General features: G+C 38.7%; 2 protein-coding genes across 5 annotated transcripts in view; one reads left to right on the forward strand and one right to left on the reverse strand.

The window, feature by feature from the left end:
- Window positions 1-5,081: 5,081 nt before the first annotated feature.
- Window positions 5,082-7,016, reverse strand: LOC308409882 (uncharacterized protein; the record flags this gene model as incomplete). The annotated part of the gene is made up of 4 exons (XM_080902882.1): window positions 6,909-7,016; window positions 6,194-6,349; window positions 5,986-6,078; window positions 5,082-5,384 (listed from the first exon to the last, which is right to left on the reverse strand). Exons 1-4 carry the CDS (start codon window positions 7,008-7,010, stop codon window positions 5,082-5,084), a joined length of 654 nt encoding a protein of 217 aa, XP_080759008.1. The 5' UTR covers window positions 7,011-7,016.
- An 11,961-nt stretch (window positions 7,017-18,977) lies between these two features.
- The window catches only part of LOC308410389 (partitioning defective 3 homolog B-like), a 238,090-nt gene continuing 234,144 nt past the window's right edge, over window positions 18,978-22,923 (forward strand). For all 4 annotated transcript variants that reach the window (XM_080903688.1, XM_080903689.1, XM_080903690.1 and 1 more), the window contains exon 1: window positions 18,978-20,038. In XM_080903688.1, the coding sequence (XP_080759814.1) occupies window positions 19,922-20,038 (117 nt within the window). In that variant the 5' untranslated portion in view covers window positions 18,978-19,921. The remainder of the gene's footprint in view (window positions 20,039-22,923) is intronic.

Genomic DNA, 22,923 nt, shown 5'->3' on the forward strand with positions numbered 1-22,923 from the left:
TCACATCCTTCTGACTCTTCATGTAATCCCAGACACGCTCGATGATGTCAGAGCTCTGTGGGGACCGGACCATCACTTCCAGGACTTCTTGTTCTTTACACTGAAGATAGTTCTTAATGACTTTGGCTGTGTTTGGGCTCGTTGTCCTGCTGCAGAATATATTTGGGGCCAATAAACAATCATTTATATTTCTGAAAGGATTCTTTGTTTGCAGCATTTTTTCCACACCTGCCTAAAACCTTTGCACACTACTGTATATGTGTGTGTGTGTGTGTGTGTGTGTGTGTGTGTGTGTGTGTGTGTGTGTGTGTGTGTGTGTGTGTGTGTGTGTACATGTATGTTTATACAAGTGTGTGTGTGTGTGTGTGTGTGTGTGTGTGTGTGTGTGTGTGTGTGTGTGTGTGTGTGTGTGTGTGTGTGTGTACATGTATGTTTATACAAGTGTGTGTGTGTGTGTGTGTGTGTGTGTGTGTGTGTGTGTGTGTGTGTGTGTGTGTGTGTGTATATCCGTAAATTTGAATATCTTTTGATGTGTTACTGGTGTTATAAAAGCAAATACATGTAACAAATTGTAAGAAATAATTTATGATGGATACGGGCATAAACAGGAAGAAAAGGTGTTATTAGTGCTATTAGTTACTGAATAATGTAAAATGGTGTGGGATTAAATAAGCTCATGCTTCTTCCTTTTTGAACATGTAAGTTAATTATAATTATTACTGTTTCTTTTTCCTTTTGATTTGCCTTCTTTGTTTCTCTGTTGTTGTTGTTGTAATACTATTTTAACATGTTCAAAATAAAGATAGAATATAACACAATTACTAAATATCCACAGGACGTACTGCTCGTGGGTATTTGTAATTCAGTCATTTCTGAAACATGTAAAACACAGCGAGTAAAACATGCTGATCACAGGGCTCTGTGCTGACATCCACTGGCTGCTAGATTTTTGTGACTGAAACATAATTAAACTAGTTGAAAGATTATTACAAGCATCTTCAAAGACCATTACTAAAACCCTATAAGGATAAAAGTGGGAACAACACAAAACCAAAAGGAGCTGTTGATTAAATACATCAGAATCCTCAAATCTGTCAAAGCATAAATAAAAAACTTGAGTTACTTCTAATTCTCTTTGAACTTTTTTGTGTTTCTTGTGCATCCATATCTGCTTTGTAAACTGCGTGTGCTGAAATCTCATCTGCAAAAAATAGAAGATTGTGCAAATTTTGCACCTTCTAAATCTTCCAGTGCCTGTCTAGATTGAGACTTTATTTGGATACAGCTCATCAAATCTGTGCATAAAGCACCGATGTCAGGGTTTTTATCACAGAGCAGACAGCACAGCAGATGGTTGCACATAGCCAAAGAGCAGTCTGCTTCCCAAAAGCCACAGAGAAGACACCACATGTTAGCTCTTCTGCACCTTCTTTTTAATTTTGAATCAAACTTACATACAAACACATATTTTCTTTCTAAATGATAAAAAAAAATCCTTTTTAATTCCTGTTATGACAGCTAAGTGGTTATTCTGGCATAAATTATGCATAGAATTCCACTGTATTTGGTTTCCTAACACTTCCACCCATCAGTTAATCAGTCAGTTAATCCATCTATCCAGTGGAATTGTTTTTAGTGTTTTATAAAGGGAAGGGTGGTGCATGTCACAGTGAAGATCTCTGCTGGAACAACGAATGATCGATGGGGCTGCTGTTACTGCAGTGCGTATGTGTGTGAGGTTGCGTGTCAGAGCATGTAGCGGAAGGGTCTATTGACAGCACGCTATTTTTTTCCACTGTGCAGCGAGATATGGGATTTGACCATTTGTGAGGATATGTGTGTGTGTGGGAGCCGGGGCTTTAGGGGTGAGGAAAGAGTGCAGCTGATCAAAATCACCCCGCTGACAGGTCCTAGTATCGATCTGTCTGCATGTGCCCACAACACACAAAAACACGCACACAGCACCAGACCGCAGGATGTAAGAAAAATCTTTCATTGCCACACTGAGTACCAAGTCGGGACATTTATTCAGTTAAGATAATTTATTGATAAGATCTGGAGATTTAGGATGCAATAAGGAGCGCGCAGGCAGAGTAATCTAAGCAGAGAAAAATGTTCAACATTAAAAAGACGGCATTATTGAAGACACCAATCTTGATATAGCATCGTTCGAGATGCATTCGTTATCATGCAAAAAGTGCGGTTTACAAATAACTTCATTCTTTTGTCAGCCCATTATTCAACGTGTCCTATTTCCATATGCATTTTAAGACCAACGAGACTTTATGTGGGTTATGTGCTCAGAAACGGTGGTAGGTGGAATTACATGAATAAGTTCTGATAACACCTACAGCGCAGCCAAATACAATATTCATGCGGTGCTGTTAGGGCAGATGATAGCCTTGTTGTTCACAAATGCATCAAATCAAAATCCATCCCTTCCCTACTGTACTCTGCAAATGCAAATGTAAAGCAAAAGACCTTCAATAGAAAAACTTTCGGGTGCTTTGCAGCTGAAACTGTCTGTGTTATCCAGCTTGTTCTAATAATCTGATGTTTAATCTGCATTGTTTTTGGCCACTTGAGGCCAAACAACAATGTGCAAAAACAACACTGAGGAATATCACCTAATAAAGCACTTGATGTTTCCTCTTTTTGATGTCAGATTATATTTCAGATATGGTTTGGATTAGAACATTTTTACAAAGGGCAAAAGACACCTAGTAACACCCACTTACATCTGGCTTTTATCTTCAGTGGAAAACGGTGTGATCAGCCTTTCTTTCTGGGTCAAATGACCTTACAGTGGTCTGGTATTTATTGGCTCCGGCTCCAGCTGGCAGTGATGGAAATATGTCACCCGGGTTGACGCCCAAAGGTTTGTTCCTTTTCCACTGCTGTGCGCTGTGCTGGGCTGCAATAGTCCTGGCACAAGTTTTTCAAACACATATTGTCCAATCAAAGTTACTCACATCAATCACACATGAAGGATCCACTGTACTCATCTGAGTACAAGCAACTCAACATTAACTCTGCCGGGTGGCCTTTAATTATAGACAAAACTATAGTGCTGAACATATGAGGGGGAAAAGTACGGCTAGATATAAAAGGAGTCAGTCACTTTGCTTTTTTAACAAGTTCAAAGGCATATAATACAGTAATTCAGTTCTGGAACATGCAAGGGAATGAGCACTGTTTGTCGAAGCCAGATGAGGGGCAGCCAATCAGAAGAAGGGCACTTCTAGGAATCGGGTCTTTAAAGAACCAGCGACAGGGTCGTGGGTGGCCAAGATCACTGATGCACATGATGACTGAAGGTCGAGCAATCAGGGTGGCCATGCTGACCACGTCCACCGCCGAAAGCACCAACAATGGATGCGTGAGCATCAGAACTGGACCAATGGATGAAGGTGTCTTAGTCTGATGAATCACATTTTCTTTTACATTACGTCGGGTTAGGGATCTAGTGTGTGTGCATCGTTTACCTGCACTCTAAAAACTATTGTTTAAGCTCAACAAAAAAAATTAACGCAACAGTTTCCATTAATCTTTTTGCGTTAAGATAACTTGTGCAGAAATTACGTTGAACCAACAAACTACATTGAGTTAGAGGAATGAACTTTTCCTCTATAAGTAAAGGTAATTTTAATTTTAATAATTGGTAACTTAAAAACCAACTTAAAAACTTAAAAACATGTTTTTAAGTTGTTTACTCAAAAAATTTATGTTCCTCCAACTTCTTTTTCCATATTATTCAAAACTATTTTTTAAGTGTTATGTAATTAATGATAGTAGTTACGAAAACATTATTTTTAAGTTAATCATTTAAAATATTAAGTAGGTGATTTTCTTCATTATCATCATAATTTTAGCTTTTTCTTGTTTTTATTATTGAACTAGCTTTTAAGAATGGAATGAATTCAACATTTTTAAGCAATTAACTTTTTTTTATTGTTTGTACAGTTTGTACAATTTATATTTTACTTTAGGCAATTCAACACCTTATATTTAAACAGTGAAAATAAACCAGAAATCCACTTAGAAAACATTTGTACTAAGTGTTCAGTAAATGTTAACTTTCAGTGTTCAAACTTTTATGCAGTAAACACATTTAAGATTAATTTTACTCTTGTGTTCTGGGGGCCTCTGGATATCTGGAGTTTTGATCTCCTCCATACCCGCTTCACACCCTGGAGGACGGGGCTGTGGCCCCCCCACACTCCCTAGCAGATCATTACATGGAGAAACCTTTGGAATGCAAGCATGCTGATCCACACAGGTATGCACACATGGGTATTCACAGACGTGGACTAAAGCTTTCTTGGCTGCTGCCTCAAAGCACACTGTGCGCTGTCTATCTTGCGTGCTGCACAATATCGTTTATTATTTAGTAAATATTGATATCTATGACTAGCTAGTTTATTGTGATGGTGCTTTGTTTTCTCTATTATTATGTTGCTCTTTGTTGTTTGCTGTCTCCTCTGTTTGTTTTTTTTGTTTGTTTGTTTTTTTTTTTTTCTCCATACAGGTGACCCAGGAGTTCTTTTTTTTTTTTTTTCTCTCTCTTCCCCCCCCTTCTCACCGTCTCTTCTCCCCTTTGGTTTTCTTTCTTTCTCTCCCCCTCTTTCTCTCATTCATTCCCCCTGTCCTATTTATTAAAAAAAAAAAAAAAAAAAAAAAATGACAAAGGATGAACTGAAGCTCTGCCATCACGTAATGTCGCATACTGCTGTTTCTGATGTCATTTAAAAAAAAAAAAAAAAAAAAAAAAGATTAATTTTACACATACAGGACTCAAAATGGTTAACAATTTTTGAAACAGAGTCAACATGTTTAACATAATGCTGGTTCATTCATCAGCACATCTCTTTGAGGATTAAATGCAGGATAAGTGTTAAGGACAGGGTAGTACAACAACTGTCAAGACACATTTCTTGAATATAATATCAAAAATAACTAGATAGAAAACAATTAGTGTCTTCTATTTTTTATCAACACTATCATTTTTTCCCAGTGGACTTCCAAATACAAAGCAACACAATCTGAATAAAATTTCTTAGTGCTCAAAACAAGTGACATCTTTAGAACATACTGTTCTTGAGACTTGTTACTTTTGCACTGGCTCGCAGTCCATCAAGATCAAGCAACAGCTTCTGAAAGACTTCGAAAGTATATTTCAGTTCCTTGCAATAGCTCAGATTGAGAGCATATATTATGCCCATGAGTAACGCACAGCAACTTGGGATATCCGGGCCCTCCAGGATTTTTGTTCCTTCTACCACAATGGTTGCAGTCTTGTGGTCAGATCCAGGGGTATACCGGTCACCGATGATGGCAATTTTCATCACCTGCCTTTCTAGGTTGGCCTCAAATTCTTCTGTGTCCTTGTAAAGCACATTTAAAAAATAGGTTAGTTGATTATACATTAGACTTTTATCCTTGCTGAATCTTAATAATTCAGAAGATCAGTGCACACACACACACACACACACACACACACACACACACACACACACACACACACACACTGACCCAAATAGGATCTATCAATAAGCATGAGACAAAATTATGGTATCATAAGACAAATCAATAAAAATACAGCCCATTTTTTGTTTTGATTTTTTTTAACCACACAACATGAACAACATTTTCTATGACCAGTTTGACCTGCTCTACCTAAATCGATTTCTAACATGGGATTTACTTGCTTAATGTGAGGTTCACTTGTGTAGGCCTAAAGACAACATTCTAGTTTGTTTTTAAGAAAACTAAACAACAGTATGCCAGGTTTGGTCATCAATTTAGAATGTAAAACTAAGGAAAACAATAAACTCAAATTGAACATATACATAATTATTAGCTTTGACATATTGGATTAGCTGAAATGATTAAGTGAAACGCTACAATCATTAGTTGAATTGTTCATACAAATTTACACTGTGATCAGTGTGGATTTATTTGTGTTTAAGATGCTGAATTACTTACACCAAACTCCATGAAAAGGTCTTCTTCCTTCTCTCCAAGGTATGTGATAAGGCAGCGGATGGCTACTTCTCTGCGCATTTCAATTGTATTGTGCTATTCAAGAAAAAAAAAAGATAAAGTATGAGTATAAACTACATGGGTGACTGCCAACAAAGTGCATTTCAAAGATAACACAAAGTGCAACACAAAGTCTAAATAGTTATCATACCTCAAGAAGCATGTCCTTGATCTGCCTGATTCTCACTCCTTTAGCTCCTCCCCTTGATGAAACGACATCCATCAGTTTTGGGGTGCAATGGTCAAGTTTAGCCATAAACGTGGATTCCAGGCTTACAGTGGTTATTCTCTTGAACTCTTCCTTTATCTGTAGATGACACAAACAGAAGAATTAATCCTTGCAGAAAATTAGCTATATTGCATTAATGAATGTTCTAATACATTAGTTAAAGAGGAACAACTAAATCTGTATGAACCACAATAGTAAAATGGACAACATCAAAATGGCCCACTATTACTGATTGTTTTTTTTTCCCCATACTCTTTAAATGAGTCACTTGTGAAAAGCTGGACCAGTTAAATACTCTGTTATAGGAAACTGCAACCATTATTCCAAGCAAATGTCAGACTTCACCAAAATTATCTTTAAAAGAAACCTGTTGTTTTCAAAGCATTTAAGATAAACTTGCTTTAAACTGATAATCCATCACATTCATCATTTAATTTTTTTACATTTTATTCTGTACTGTTGGAGTCATGTTTCTGCTTATTTACTGTTGCATTCAAAAATATTTGTGTATGAGAATGTTTATTTTTTTTACTTTGTGCATTAGGATTAAGATTGTAATCAGAAAATCAAATATAGAACATATGGGGAGTCATATGAGTGTATTATGTATGAAATGTAAGAGAAAAATTTTTGGTACCTGTGTCGCATCAAATAATGCAGGCCAACGCTCCATGAAGTTCCTGATAGCGGGTGCCTCATATACGATTTCTTGCCTGCGAAGAGAGAATGTCTTACCCATTTTCCCTGCAATCACCTGGCAATTATCCCTTTTCGTCACTTCACACAAGAGGTCCACTCTTTCCTTCTCCAAACTTCCACTTGTTTCCCCTTGAGGATGTGGAGGTAGGTAATTTACTTCAGCCTTTTTAGGCTTTTTAACATTTTTAGCAGGAGCCTGCTCATGTGCTGGTTTCCTCTTGAGTGAGTTCACCACAATTTCGGGGCAGCCAGTACCTCGAAGTTTGGATCTGAAGTTGTTCATTTTATATTTGAGGCGCTGAATCCATCCATAACATCCATGAAAAGAACCTGGTTCTTTGAGGCAGGGATGTTTTTTAGTCAAGGTCTCTGCTACTTGACTTAGTTGTGCACTTGATGGATAAGCAGTGTACTCAAAAATAGCCTCAGCTAAACTTCCAAGGATGTCTGGAAGTAGTGTGATAAGATCTTTAGTACCAAAAACAGTCCCAGAACAAATGAAGTTTTGATTGCCGGACTGCAGCAGAATCTCCGTACTGGTAGAAAAACGAGGGATTGGAAATTCTATGGGCCATCCATTTGATCGCTGGACTGGTATTTCTGTCTCTAATTCTGAAGAGACAGGCAATGTGTCATGTGACAATGCAGATGAGCAGGCATCATCAGAAAATTGAAGAGGATCATCAGCAAGGCTTGTAAAGGATCTGTCTACATCTGTTAAGGTCAGAGTTACTGTAGGAGGTTCCTGGATATAGATCACCTTGATGGTGTCCTTATCCTTAATGTCAGTTGTTGAAAGCAAGGAGAAAAACTCATTACCAAAATCAGCATCCTTGTAATGCAAACAGAAATCCCCAGAAATCCTAAATGTATCTTGAACAACTGAATGAAGTTCCTCAACTGTTCCAGGGATTCCAGATGGTAATGCCAGTTTCTGGACATCATGTTCTGAAAGAATCACTCGTAGATGGGCTGGTTGTGACATTAATGAATCTGTAATAATAAAAAAAAAGGTATAAAATGTTTCAGTGAGCACCATAACAATGAAGGTAAGTAAAAAATGCACAATAGCGTTTCCCACAGAGTTGGCTTCACAAAATACCAGGCCAACACCAAACTCTATTCCTTCTAATTTTTCTCAATCTGTTTTAAATGAAAACATGAAGACTACATTATAACAACGTCAACAACAATAACATACTATGTTCTTGCACATTATTTGCATCTTGTACCCACATCTTAATGTAATGTCAGGCTGATCATCATATAAAAGTTACAAATGAGAAAACCCTGTTACTGTCTTTTTGTTCTGGACTTTTGTTGACTTCCAAATTTGACAAGTCAAGGCTATGTTGGCATTCTATGGGACATAAATGTAACGTTTCAGGGTTACAATGCTTTTTCCACCAAGCATGTAAGGTGTTAAGGGGAAGATATCAGACAGCTCTGCTGGCTCTAGCACTTTCACAGTGTGTGTTTTCTCAAGAACATAGCTCCTGAGATGCTCAATTGACCAAGAACTTAAGCATTTAACAATGAATACAAGCATGCCCTTTGGATCAACTCTCCAAAATCTGTCACACCACCCGTCGAGCCATTAGCCAAAATCATGCCAACTGCATACTTTGTGCCGCTATAACATACATTGTTGGCTATCTGAATGCGTGTTTCACCAGCAAATTTAGCATGCAGTGCTTCCTTGATGTCTTCTCTTAGCACAGTAACATCTACAGTAGACAGTTGTGTGGCCTGCAAGACAGGTTTCACAGCACTGGGATCATGCTGGTTGTATGCCATCATCAACTGATGTTTCATGGACAGTGACAATAGAATATTTCGAAAGCTGTGAGTGTGCCTAACAACACGCTTAAAAAAGCTGTGTTTGGCCTCAAACCGCATGGTCCAAAGCAACACAAGTGGACCATAGGCCCTGATCAGCTGTGGATAATGCTCCAGGTAGTGATGTTTGGGGATTAATTTTTCATGTGGGAAAACCTGGAGAAACCTGTGTCTGTGTTCAGAGATCTTGCTGTCTAGGTAACAGATACTCTCCTCTGTGTGAACATGACTTACAACAAGCTCAGCTATGTCCTTCAGTACTAGAAGTACTTCCCAAGCTGGTTCACCCTCAGGGATTTTTGATCCAATTATGAGGGGTAGGAACCGCAGCAATGACCAGTTTTCATGGGCATTCCCTCCAACACTTTTCTTTGCTGCAAAATTCAGAGGGACCTGTTGTGGAGCATCAGTCTTGTCTGACCATTTGTAGGGGAATGTTTTGATGTTTTTGTTGAGTTCATCAAGAGTGAAGTATTTACTCTTAATGAACACTTGAAGACACAGAGCCAGCTCACGAGGGACTATACCTTCAAACAGATCGTGCAACAAATCAGGTGGGTATCCTGTCAAAACATTGAAGTACTTCAGATTCTCTGTAAGTGCACACTGTCTCTTGACTCCACATACATGTGTCAAAGCAGGGTTCTCCTGCACATTCTGGATGTGCATTTGATGCTGTTCTGTGGTTCTGGGTTGAAATGCGCCTGTTCTTACTTCTGCCACCTGAAACTCTGACTGCTCAGCCAGACAAAATCTACAAAAGTAAGAACTGCAGAAGTTTTCTACAAATCCTCCCACAGAATGGGCTCCAAGATTATCTGCAACAATACTAAACACTGTTCCTTTAACTTTTCTGCCTAATGCTGGGACATACAGGCCCTCCTCCTCCAAGCTCACAAGGTCTTTCAGCAGTGGCTCCAGTACAGTACTGTAACCAAATCTTTTTACATCATCAGCCTTGCAGAGAATTGCTAAGAAGATGGAGGTCAGTGAAGATCTGAGCTGTGCAGGAATATCAGCTATCACCCAGTACACAGCAGTGACTTTGTGTTTTTTCCTTGACGTGCCCAAGGGATTGCATATTTCAAAGTCATCAATATACAGAATAATAGCAATGGTAGGATCTTCTCCAGAAAACAACTCATTTGTTTTATAATAAATGCCATCACAAAATGCCCTGTACTGTGTTCCATCTCTACCTTGAGGTTTTTCATCATGCAAGATCAAATCCTGGATCTCTTTCCGTGTCATAGCCTGAAGCAATGACTTCAGAATAGGAACATACTGGAAGCTTCTGTCTTCCTCCCTACTAAGTGCATACTCCACTGGTTCCACTACAGCAAACTGCTCCTTAAAATATGCCCTTCTCTTGTAGGCAGAAGAAAGTGAACCACCACTACACAAGGTGGAGGTAAAGGGGTTGGCCTCACAAAGCTCTGTCACCATATCTGACACAACAGATTCATCTATCTCACAATTGTTCTTCCTCAGACAGGACTGTAAAATCTCTTTTATGAGGGGGCCTGATGTTGTTTCGGTGATAAAGTGTAATTCCTCAATAATCTCATCAATACACTTGTTAGATACATTAAATTTGCTCTCCAGTTTTAGAAACAACAATGCCATGTTTTTTTCAATGATATTTGGTAGATCTCTCACATCATCATCGTTACCTTGACCATCATTGGTAATCGATAATTCCTCATCCTGAACATCCATATTACTACAATCTTCTGTATTTGAAGAACACACATACCTTTTTAACAGGTTTTCCTTGAAGTCTTGCAGTGAATGAGGAGTATGCCTTCGGCTTCTGTGGGAGGCAAATGTTCCATAAACATTAGTGCTGAAATTGCAGTTTTTAAATACACAAATGACCGTTTCGTGTTTTTTCAAATGTCGACCAAGGTGCTCGAAAAACAGTTTTTCTGTGGAGATTGCACTGGTGCTACAACTCTGGCAAGTGAAAGACAGAGTTTCTGCAGATCTGACTCGTTCCTGAGTTTCCTGAGAGTGATTTCTTGATAGATGTGATCTAAGGCTACCCCAAGTTTTGAAGGAACAAAAACAATCTTGGTGAGGACATGGGAGACATCCCCCTCCATAACTATGGCGTAATCTATAATGTTTTAGCAGCCCTGTTTTTGTAGTGGTTACAAATTTACACAATTTGCACACCCAGCCCATTTTGTAAAAATGTGTACTAACTTAACAAACTACTAATGACCCTAGATAATCATACTATGTACAAACTGCTTACGTAAAGTCTTAATGTCAAGTAGGTTTACATAACCTATGCCAGAATGATGCTGTCGGAATCACATTAACAATATTTCACACAACCTGTGTTAGAAAAAGTAATAAAGCTAGATACAACTTTAAAGATCAAGAACAATACTTACTTTAAGCTGTATCCCAATAGTAACCACAATAAAATGTAATATTATTTAAGGCGTCTCGTTATGCAAGTTTTATAAAGACATAAAATAAGTGAGCCAGACAGAAAAAAAAGGTTTATATGGTTATCCCTCTGACAAAGTTATTCACAGCTTAAAGGCTTCCAATTTTAAAAAAAAGTCAGCCTAAAAAAAGTCACAATTTCTGATCAAAATTAGATTGCATTGTGTAGCAAAACTTCAACCATGCTTTTCCTAGCTACAGCAACACTATCTAGCTAAAGACTTTTGTCAAATGAAACTTTATAAGTCTTAACCACTCCTGTGCTAAAGTTTAGAATGGCTAGCATTAGCTACATGTGGTAGTGCAAAATATTTCCTCAAGTGTATCAGCATAACATCATACACAAATCCACCAATGAGACTAGCACAAATCCTTTGCTTTAGTAGAACTGTTATTTGTAAATTAAATGTTACTTACCTTGAAATTTCTTTTACATAAGCTTGCAAGTCCGCCATGCAAGCACAGTCTTAATATGTGAATTTGCCCGGGCACGTTAAGTGAGTAGGGGAGGGAACTTGAAATCAGAAGTTACAATGGAGAAAAAATAAGTTATCTATTCAATTTCTTTGAGTAATTGCAACTTGAATTTTGTTTTGGACACATTAATATTGGGATTTAATTTCATATTACATACAAAATTAATTTGATGTAATTACCAAAATTATTAATTCATCACAACCCCAAAAATAAAGTTTGCAACTTAGAAGATCTATCTTAATCAGTAAATTTGAATTTTTATCTTGCAACCATGGATTTAATCAAGTGGTGGTAAAAGGCCTGATGAATTACTTTTTAGAGTGTGGGGGGCACCTGGCACCAAGATACACTATGGGAAGTTCAGGAATGGGAGTTGTTTAGGAGCAGTTTGAGGAACACAACAACCTGTTTGAGGTGTTGACTTGGCTTCCAAATTCCCCAGATGTCAATCCAATCAAGCATGTGTGGGAAGTTTGATCCAAGGAGCCCTCACCTCGCAACTTACAAGACTGCAAATGTATCTGTTAAACACTTTATAGTTATGTGTGTATAATAATTACTTGCATCTCAGACTGTTTGCAACCTTAAGCAAGTACAAAGCCAAGAAGAGTTTATTACATCAGCAGTAAGTTTAAGGGTTGGCCAGGATAAATAATTAGTGTTTATTAGTATTTCTATTTAAGTCACCCCACTGTCTTCAGCCACATGTGCTGCTGTCTTGTCTTCTCCTCTGAAAGGTTTCTGTTCATTTGATCTCAAGCTGCTTAGTAAGAATATGAGTGAACACTTAATATTCAGTGTTATTATAAAGGTTATTTTAGGATAAGAACAAATTATATGTCCATCCAATAATGTGCTTTCATGATTCATGATATTTGTACCCTGTGTATGTGTGTTTGTGAGTGCTCGTGTTTTTCCATGCTGCAAGCATTACACAGGCATCTTTTAATACTCTACTCTTCCCCACTGTGCCTTTTCATTTTCTTCTTCTTCTTTCCTTAAAACAGAACGTGTTCAACCACATTGATTTGTTTGCCGGTGACTGGATGCACCTGGGCCAGCAGCAGGGGAGCATTCACATCCTAGCATGTTCACTGTGGTTGCTAACGGTTCATAATGGAGGAGGCATGACACAGAACACTGCTGAGGTTAGGATTTTACCATAAGGGGTGAGGAGGGGGCATGAACAGCCATATGGATCAAATGAGAAAGGTTTGAATAGAAGCATGCATGTGTCTATGAATAGAAAAGTAAAGTGGGGATGTAGTCTGGCAGCTGTTCGAGGGTAAGGACTGACTAAAATAGTCAATTATAGTTTGCATGTGATATCATCATCATATGTTCTTGATTGGCTACTTTTTAAAAAATGTTAAACTAAACCAGCCTTTTTAACACTATTTTCTATGCTTAAAGCCAAAATCTGTCAATGCTGTTACTTTAGTCTTACAAACAGCACAAATTCTATTCAAAGCAAAAAATAAAGAACTGCCAGGTAATATTCAGAGTATGTTTTTTTTGAAAGAAGGAAGTTATAATTTAAGGGGTTTTTGTAACTTCAAAACAATGAAGGTACGTACTACAAGAAAAGGCTTTTGTGTTTCTGTTCAAGGAGTGAAACTATGGAACAAACTGAATATGGAATTAAAGCAATGTCCAAACATAAAACTGTTCAAAAAGAGTTATAAAAATATGATCTTCTCGATCTATAAAGAAAAGGAAAATATTTAAATTAAGTGAATGTCTCTATTTAAAAACAAACAAACAAAAAATTCATGATGTGATATTATAGTATATAGTATATCAGAAATCTGTTCACTATTTTTATTACAAATTATATCAGTAAGGAAGCTGACTAAATATTCACTGATAATTTATGGGACAGGGGTGGGATTAAATAAGTGTTTACTTCTTCCCACTCCCTTTCAACATGTAAATTAATCAGAATGTTTTTTTGTATGTAATTTGTATAGTATTTTTTTTTCTCTCATTTCTTTTCTAAATGTACTTGTATATTGTTCACATGTTGAAATAAATTACCAATCAATCAATCAATCAATCAATCAATCAATCAAAGTGTAACAGTATTCTCTTGTTTCCTCTTTCTCTTTAGCAGTTATGCACAGTTATCCATGAACATGATTTTAATTTGCCAGACCTTTTGTATAGTTTGCATTGTGGTTGTAGAATTTATTATTTGGGACTATTTTATATTATTTTTAGATTTGACCATGATTTTAGTTTTGATATGAGTCACTTATATATTTGCTGTGAATTAGCCACAGTTTTTGATATTTTATATTTTGTTTTCTCATCACCTTTAAATAGGAAATTATAATATCATGGATACAGTTTCAGTGTTTTTATAACAGATCTTAGCAGCGGGGTCGGTTTGTGGAGACCGCCATGCTTCTGCCATCTGTGCCACAGCGGCCGAGACGGACATCACTGTTCTGTCTAATCGTGTATTAAGTATGTGGGTAGAGACTCATCCTGCACCTTCAGATTCAACATATGAAGGGTCACAAGAAGGAAAATCCAAAACGAAGAGACAATGCATGTACTTTTGGGTTTTGGAGCTCCACGTGGTCTTTCAGGGAACTGCGGTTTTTGGCACTTTATGTCAAACGTATTTATTTGTTAAATAATAATAAAGAGGTTGCTGCTTTAAAGTAGATCTATTGGAAGTGTTGGAAAAAAGTGCAAAATAAAATTAAACAGATAACTAAATGAAAAATACGTAACTGCAAAAACTGCAAATTATGTTTAAATTAGTGCTGTCAGTCAGTTCACATAATGAAAAGAATTAACTTGAATTACTTGGAACTCTCAGTCATTTAAAATCAACATAAAATGACCATCAAATGTTTTTGTCTACAGCTATGAATTAATTCTATAATCATGTATAATGCACTGTAAAGATAAACATGGTAAGGGACTTTTTTTAAAAGGCTTTTGCCAATAACCCTTGATCTACAGTACTACAGTACATAATTTTGAAATTATGCAGAAAGATTAGCTGCAAATATACTTCCAACTTTCAAACTTGCATAACAGAAAGAAAGAAGAAAGAAATGCATGCATGCACAATGCTCCTCCTCCCCTGGGTTTCATTAGTAGCAATGGAATTCAGTGACCCAGAAACTAAGCCTAGCCCTAATCAATTTGCAGACGTTCACAAGCATACACTTGAACTGCTAATTACAAAGCCAAACTCCTCCCCACAGGGAGGGGTTTCCTCTTTGAAGATGAGCCAAACAGTGAAAAGCCAAAATATTTTGTAAATACAGTATTTTCATTGGTTTCAACATCATAAGGATGAACTTGTGCCAGAAGATGTTCATGACTTTGTTTCGGTTTCACAAACCGAAACAAACCATAGTAAAATGGAAAGTCAAAGCCTCCTGTACTTAATATCATATACTTCATTTTTCTCATTGCATGATAACTTCAGGTTTTATTATATGATAATTCAGACACTAACCATGTTCATCTTAAGAAAAATGTATTTATTGTCATTTCACTGTATTTTTGTATTGAATATAACTTTGTAATATTTCTTTGGAACAGACAAAATCCTTGTGTTACACATTACTGAACATCTCACCAGACTGAATGCAGGCTGAAGAAGTTAAAATGAAAGATACAACGTAAAGCTTTGTGTTTAATTAACTCTGCGGTCTAATGAGGAGGCGATGATGCAGATTTTCACATCAGAGTTAATGATGGCTCTACTCTAATGCACCTTCAAGTGTCCGAGGCTTGGCAGCAGAGCAATAGGCCAGGATGCATTTACACTGATTCTCTCATTTACATCTTCTGCTGCAACATGTATGGCTGTATCATATTTTATTATATGCTTAATGGAGGTAGTTATACTTGTCATATTGCAGTATTTTATCAATGCACTTGACAATACTTGTATCAGTAAAAGACTTCAATAGCTAACAACTTCTGAGTCGCAGTGGCAAATCCCTCCACGACTATTTACTCCAAGATTCACGTTATTCTCTTCTGCTCACGAGAGAATAACTCGAGTTCTCACATAACACAACTGAAGCCTGGTAAGAAGTTATATGTGACGGTGGTAGTAAGGAGGGCTGTTAGAAACAAAGCAAAAACTATTTGTTGACATTTTCTTAATAACTCTTGAAGGTTAAGTGTATTTCTGTTTTATGTAGGACAACCTTAAGCATTGTCTTTTCCTATGGTGTTTTTTTTCTTGCCAAATATTGAGCACTGTTCAAACAACAACATCTGTCTGAACACTGCATTGATTTCAGCAGCATTTCCAACAATCTATTTCCATCCATACTGGAGTGAATCCCAGCTATCACATCCTGGACAGGTAGCCACGCTGTAGAGTTAGATTCATCATTTGTTGGACAACGACACATTTTTATAGTTTCGTGGGGTTTCAAGAAAAACTTGGCTTGAGCTGTGTAGGAAATGAAGAAATGAAAGAAAAAAGACAAACAAAATAAACTCTACAGAGAATAGCAACAACTTTCGGGGTGGCCAATCAACAATCTGGTACTTTTTAAAAAAAGTTTCAATGCACTGGTCAGCTCAGCAACCCCAAGAGTCCAGCTGACATTCCACAGATGACAGCTAAAATCCACAACGACAGACTTATTTCTATGGTTAAGGGGGGAACAAGTCTTTCACTGTCATGGTTCTGGGTCATTTGACAGCATTTGTCTCCCTTTTTCTGTTCACGTTCCTCCCCTTGTGTTTCAGTCCTCACTCTCTCCCCCTCCCTCCCGGTCTCATCTCCCTGAACCGTTTCCACCTTTTCCCTTCTTTGTCTCTTCAGTCCGTATAGTATCCAGGTGCATTTCTTCCTCCTGGCTCCTGTGTCAAGCTGCGTGTCTTAATCTGTGTCATTGTGTTTCCTGTTTTACTTTGACAGTCCCGTCTCCGTGTTCAGGTTTTCTTCCTCCTGTCTCGTCTCACCTAATTTGTTCCTGCTGTGTTCCCCATGTGTTTCCACTTCCCTTGTCACACCTCTGTGTATTTATTGTGTAAGTTTCCCCCTTGTTTATTTTTTGGGTGGTCTGTGCTTCATGGGTCATGTGTTCCAGTGTTTAGTTTTAGTTTTCCCAGTGTAGTCTAGTTAGTTTCCTGCTGCCTTTTGTTTTCTATCGCTCTCCAGCCTAAATAATGTCTCTGACATTCACAACCTCTAACCAAGTCAACAGCCACAAGGAGGTCGACTTATCGTTGCCAAAGTCTACAAGCAAGATATGCCTTCATGAATGTAAATACAGAAGGATTACAACAAGCCACAAACCACTGGTTACGCTCGAGAACAGAAACATCTAAAAGAGCCTGATAAGATTCAAGTGTTCTGAAAAGCACAATGTTTTTGGACAGATGAAACCATGGTTCATTTGAATGAGAATGATGGATGAATTCTGACGTGTGCAGGACTACTCTCTGCCCAGATTCAGCCAAAACACTGCAAAACGGATCAGATTAGCATCTGCAGCAGGACAAACCAAAAATCTTTAGATTATTACTTACTACTCAAACATCCAGTCTAGTTAACTTTATCACCTCTGGCAAGGAGGTTATGTGTGTCATAATCTGCATACGTGACAGCTCAAAATGAATGAATACTGATAAAACTTTGTAGGGCTGTAGATTAACAAACCATGAAAATTTACTTACGTCCACCAAGGTCAACGTACTTAGAAACTATGACTTTTACAAGTGTGGTGTTTCTTATCAACACATATAAAGTGACGTATAAAGATTTACATAATGTCAAAACTGACCTCTGACCTCACCCCAACCGGTCTCAGCAGATGGCCCCGCCCCTCCCTGAGCCTGGTTCTGCCGGAGGTTTCTTCCTGTTAAAAAGGAGTTTTTCCTTCCCACTGTCGCCAAAGTGCTGCTCATAGGGGGTCATGTGATTGTTGGGCTTTTCTCTGTATGTATTATTGTAGGGTCTACCTTATAATATAAAGCGCCTTGAGTCGACTGATGTTGTGATTTGGCGCTGTATAAATAAAATTGAATTGATCTGAATGCTTGAAAGTCAGCAGACTGAAGGTCAAAGTGATAATAATGGTATATAGAGCTATTTAAAACAATGCTTTTTCAGATATCAGTTTAAAATCACTCACTCATACTTTTATGTCTTTATGAGGAGAGACCCCCACTCATATCATCGAGCTTCTTCACCCTTGCTCTCCAAGCTGGATCCTTAGATCCACTGATGGTGGCCTTCTGGCTATTCCACAGACGCCCTTTCCAAACCCTAGCAGCAATACTGTGAAACAGTTCACCACTCTACGCACCGTGGACTCTGTGGCTTCTTTTAAAAAACAGTTGAAAACTCAAATATTTAGACGGGCATTTGGGTAAAGTTCTTGTGTATTATGTTGTTTTGTCTGATATGTTTTTATATTACCTGTAAAGCACTTTGTCTTAAAAAGTTCTGTATAAATGAATTTTACTTACTTACTTCTTACTGCTATTGTTTGTATTGACAACATATAGGCATATAGGGAATAATACAGTATATATGTGGATTCTAAGTATCACGTTACCTTGAACCTCTGACCTCTCCTTTAAGGTCAAATAAGGTCAAACTTTCATAAATTCTCTTTTATCTTTAAAGCGATGCTAAAAGTCTAATGTGTTTGTTTATACTGCCAACATTCAGGAAATGATAGTGGTATATGAGGATTCTCAATATCACATTGTAGTGCACATTTGACCTTTCTTTTACATTTCACAGCTGACTCCAAAGGTGTGTTATACCTTTAAAGAAAGTATTGTCAAGAGAAAGAGAAGTTAGTTAAAAATAAACTGTAGGATAACACCATATAATAAGCTCAAGTTTTTCATGTCCAGTTACTACAAATCAATAACTATTATCGATTACCTGCTCCTACATAATGTTTGAGTAATCAAAGTAAACATCTGTCCAGTAAAAGTAAATACTGCAGAGAGCGAGCTGCCTTAGAGGAGGCGTGTGCTCTTGTTATCATTATTGGGTTCATATAAAAAGCAGTAATGTGAGTGACGCCAGCATCAGAGAAAGCAGAAACCTGCAGGTCAGCAGTCTGCTGCCCTAACATCTGGTCTGGTTAACTCGTTAATATAAAGTTGAACATCCTAACACTGCAGGCTAGAACCGAGAATCTGCATTACTGCGTTACTCCCAGCTGCAGCATTAATTGGAGCACTTCCCCTTTAAGAAAGTGAACAGCGTGAAGCGGTGGAGGAGCTGGTCAGGAACTGGTCAGGAGCGGTCGGCAGTGAAGGAATCTCAAAACTTTTCCAAAACATAGTTTTACTGCTCCGTTACCTGCTCCAGTACACGCCCAGTTTACCGCCGAATATCAAAACTGCGTTCCCTTCTTCTTATCGTGCCTGTCCGGGATGTAGTGGATGCAAGTGACGGCTTGGAAAAAAGGAAAGTTGGGAGAGGGAAAACTTGTGGAATGATGCCCGACCGACTGCATCCCTCCCTCCAAAGTTCAGCTAAGGTTGCTAACGTTAGCTAGCGAAGGAGCCAGCTTCGGCTAGCTGTTATGTGAAAGTTTGGATAAACTTTTGTCTGACTGGTAAAACACGTAGAAACACGGCATCTGTGATAGTGGAGGAAGCGTGTGGAGATCGGAGAGCTGTGACAGACTGAAAGCGTCCACCCCGGGTTTGTTATCATAGCCGGGGCTAGTGCAGCTAGCTGATACACAGCTAACTTTATTACAAGTTAACTACAGTTAAGCCGCCGTGAGGCATGACAGGACACACCGCTCAGCTCCATCACGCAAACAGTGCAGCAGTTTAACGCTTCAGGAAGCTGTGTTCAGACCTGCTGAGTGGTATCCTTAGCTATGCTTGAGGAGACGAGAAGAGGAGCGACAGCCATGGTTACCTTTGCATGTGAAGGCGGCTGGATGTACTGAGATCACAAAATGACTCTAATGCCCGTGGAGAGTTCTGGAAAGCAGTTTGGGTTTTAGAAATCTAACTTTTATTTGGATGCAGCTGTGTTCAAGCCACCTACAGCCAGTACTGTGTTTTTACATTTTTGGTATTTGATGACATCCTTGCCTTCTTGTCAAGTCTTTCCGGGAGGCCTTCCTGCATTGTTACGAACATTGCTCATCATCTGCATCCAGAGGGCTCGGATCTGGGATAAGGTGGAGAGCAGCCATCATGAAGGTGACAGTAACATTTGGGCAGACAGGTGTGGTGGTGCCATGCAAGGAGGGATGGACCGTGAGGGACCTCATCCAGCAAGCCACGCAGAGATACAGAAAACTCCTGGAGCAGGTACTGTAGAGAAGTTTGCAAAGCACCTGTCTTTGCAATTACGCCTGATAGCAGTCTTGGCACGAGAAGTGACTCTTTTATTCAACACATTAAACGCAGCACATCTTTATACTGTAACTGTGGCAAAAATCGCAGCTGCAGAAAAATATGTTTTTGTCAGTGATACCCCATAGAGCGAGCGCTCTGCTTGGGAAAAATGAACAAAAAGCATGAACAAATGCAGCCTTATCTCTCTCCGAGTCCATCTCACCCTTGAGCTGTCAGTTAGCTCCATTATTTATTGTAAGAAGTAGTTCTGTAATAATGTGTTAAGATTTTCATGAACTCCGAGACAGATAAGTTTTTATGAAACAGCACTTTCATAACATTTGAGGTTTTCCCCCTGAAGTCATGAAAGAATAATCGAGAGCTCAGTCATTTTTATATCATGAAAGGACCATATGATTTTCACATCTAAAAGTCTTGGGAAATTAGACAAAGCCATGGAGGTCCGGTTTTCCATAATTGCTGTATAAAAAATTAAAAGCATATCTGATATGAATTGTGATGGTCCAGACAGGAGCAGGCGCGAGTCATTTCCAATTTAGTTGTGAGTGTAAAATGCAAATGACTCCGTCTTGTGATTCCTTTATGACTGCTGTTGATTCCCGGCGCTGCTCTCAGGGCAGGAACCCCATGACCCCCATCACACAGCCAAATCTTCTCAGTGACTTGCTTCATATTGGGTCCATTATTCAAAAGGCACAGCAGTCATATGGATGGATCGTCTCAGCTGCGATTGAGGGAGAGATGCCGAAGGTGTGTGTGTGGGTTTATATGAGAGAGTGCTAGAGATGCCGTCCTGTTTTTCTTGCGTCCTGGACCTTTTTTCCTTTTTAATCCGCTTCCACCTGTCCGTATATTACCCCTCACCACACAACCCTCCTGTGTGTTTTGCCCCCTTCATCATATTTATCATTCTTATCTTTTACTCAAATAAATCTCCTGTTCACCTTGTATATTGCTGTGCACGTAGCTCGCGCCGTCATCTCCCTTTTGTTTAAACTGTTCTTCCTCATTGAACACGTCCTCCCTCACATGCAGCTCTTCTTTATAAGATACCCCCATTCCAGCTAGAACTAGAAGGGTATGGATAGAGAAACTGTCACCATCTTCAGCTCAGAAAATGGAAGCTATGATGATGACTACCTCTAGAAGTAAATGTGTCTGAAGAAAAGATTGGTGCGGCTACATGCCTTGAATAAATCAAAGAAAGGGCCTATTTTCATTTTCACAGTAAAGGTCAGTTTACACTGTTTTGACTGTAGTTTGTTTGCTCTTAAGCGTGATGTGTGGTACTGTCTTGAATCCCTGCTGCAGCGAGTGTTGTTGTGTCTCCATTAGCTCTGCTATCACGAGTCTGATTGAGCCGATCATGCTGGAATTAGAGTCAATAAATCTTAGACAACAGTTCACTGAAGAACTGACTCTCAAGTCTCCTTTTAGTAGCTCTGACTTATTAAAAGGAAGCTTTGTTTTAATAATAAAACTGCTATTTGCTTTATAAAGGCATCATCCTTGTGGACGGATGCTGTGTTTCTCAGACCTGTCACAGCAGTTGAGGTCTGCTTCGCTGCAGTTACATATCAGGGAAGGTGGACTGCAGGCTGCAGCATAGATCTAGCGCGGTGCTATGAAGCTAGAGCAGGAACATCTGAGGTGTGCTGCGATGTGAGCGCCTCCCTGCTCTGCTGCTTTGGTCTGTTAGTGTTTAAAGTCTTTGTTTGGTGTCAATGAAATTCTTTGCTAAGAACATGCTCGCTCTGTGTGTTTTGGCCTGCTCTTCTCTTCTTCCTCTGTTTTCTTTCCCTTTTCCCGCTGTCTCCCACACCTTTGTCAGCAAGTCTCAGTCTCTCCTCCTCTTTCCACCTTCGCTCTGCACTTTGTGCTCTCAAATGGTTTTAGCCCTTTTTCCTCTTAATCATTTTCACAGTAATTGTCCTGTTGCTTGTCTTCATTTTTCAACCCCCCCCTTTCAGAACTTTTGACATCAGACTCCAGTTCTGCTTCTTGGGGGATGGTGAATTTGTAGTCTCCTTTTCTTCTTCCTAAGTATTTTCTCTCTCTGTGTTTTTCTGACTTTCTTGTTGTCACTCAGTCGTTTTTCTGCAACACTAATCTCTTGTAGCCGTATAATTTTGGCTGTTAGCGTGTTTCGGGATTAAAAATCTAGGATATATGTGTGTGTTGTACAGTGGTCCAGTCCCTAATCCTCCCTCCCAGTGCCAGGCAAATCATATTTTTATGTCACAGAGACTGCTAGCTTTCTGTCTGTCTCTTTCCCCTTCCTCCCTATCTGCTTCACTCTACTTAGAGAGTATGCTGCTTGGATTAAAAGCGTTTTATTATCTTGTGTTTCTGCATGCACTGTAGCTAACTGATACTGGCAGTACTATTTATCAGCTGCTTTGTTAGGTGTTCCCACAGTGGTGCTTAAGAGGAGCTAATGCACAGCACAGACATTAGCGCTGCATTTGAGCGATCTCAAAAAGAGTTGGGCTTCATGAAATGTAGTCTTAAGGTGAGCTTCTGAGAGGATTTAATTCCTGTTTGTGATCATTTTAGTTTCACATTTATCTCTGAATTAAAACTCGTGTTAGTTTAACCCACAGAGAGGATGGAAGAAACAAAAGGCTTCGATATGGCTGCTTTTTATATGAAACTGCTGTTATTTACTAACACATTAAAGGTCTTTTTCTAACTTTTTCTAATTCCTTTAAAGCTCTTTTTAGAGATAAGGCAGGTCTCGCATCACTAAGTACATAATTTAGCTTGGTTAACACGTTTTAGGATGTGGATTTAGAACTCGTTCACCACACTGATGCTAAGCCATAAATTCTGTTTTT

This window comes from Rhamphochromis sp. 'chilingali' (genome assembly GCF_963969265.1).
Source record: "Rhamphochromis sp. 'chilingali' genome assembly, chromosome: 14".
Taxonomy (NCBI): Eukaryota; Metazoa; Chordata; class Actinopteri; order Cichliformes; family Cichlidae; genus Rhamphochromis; species Rhamphochromis sp. 'chilingali'.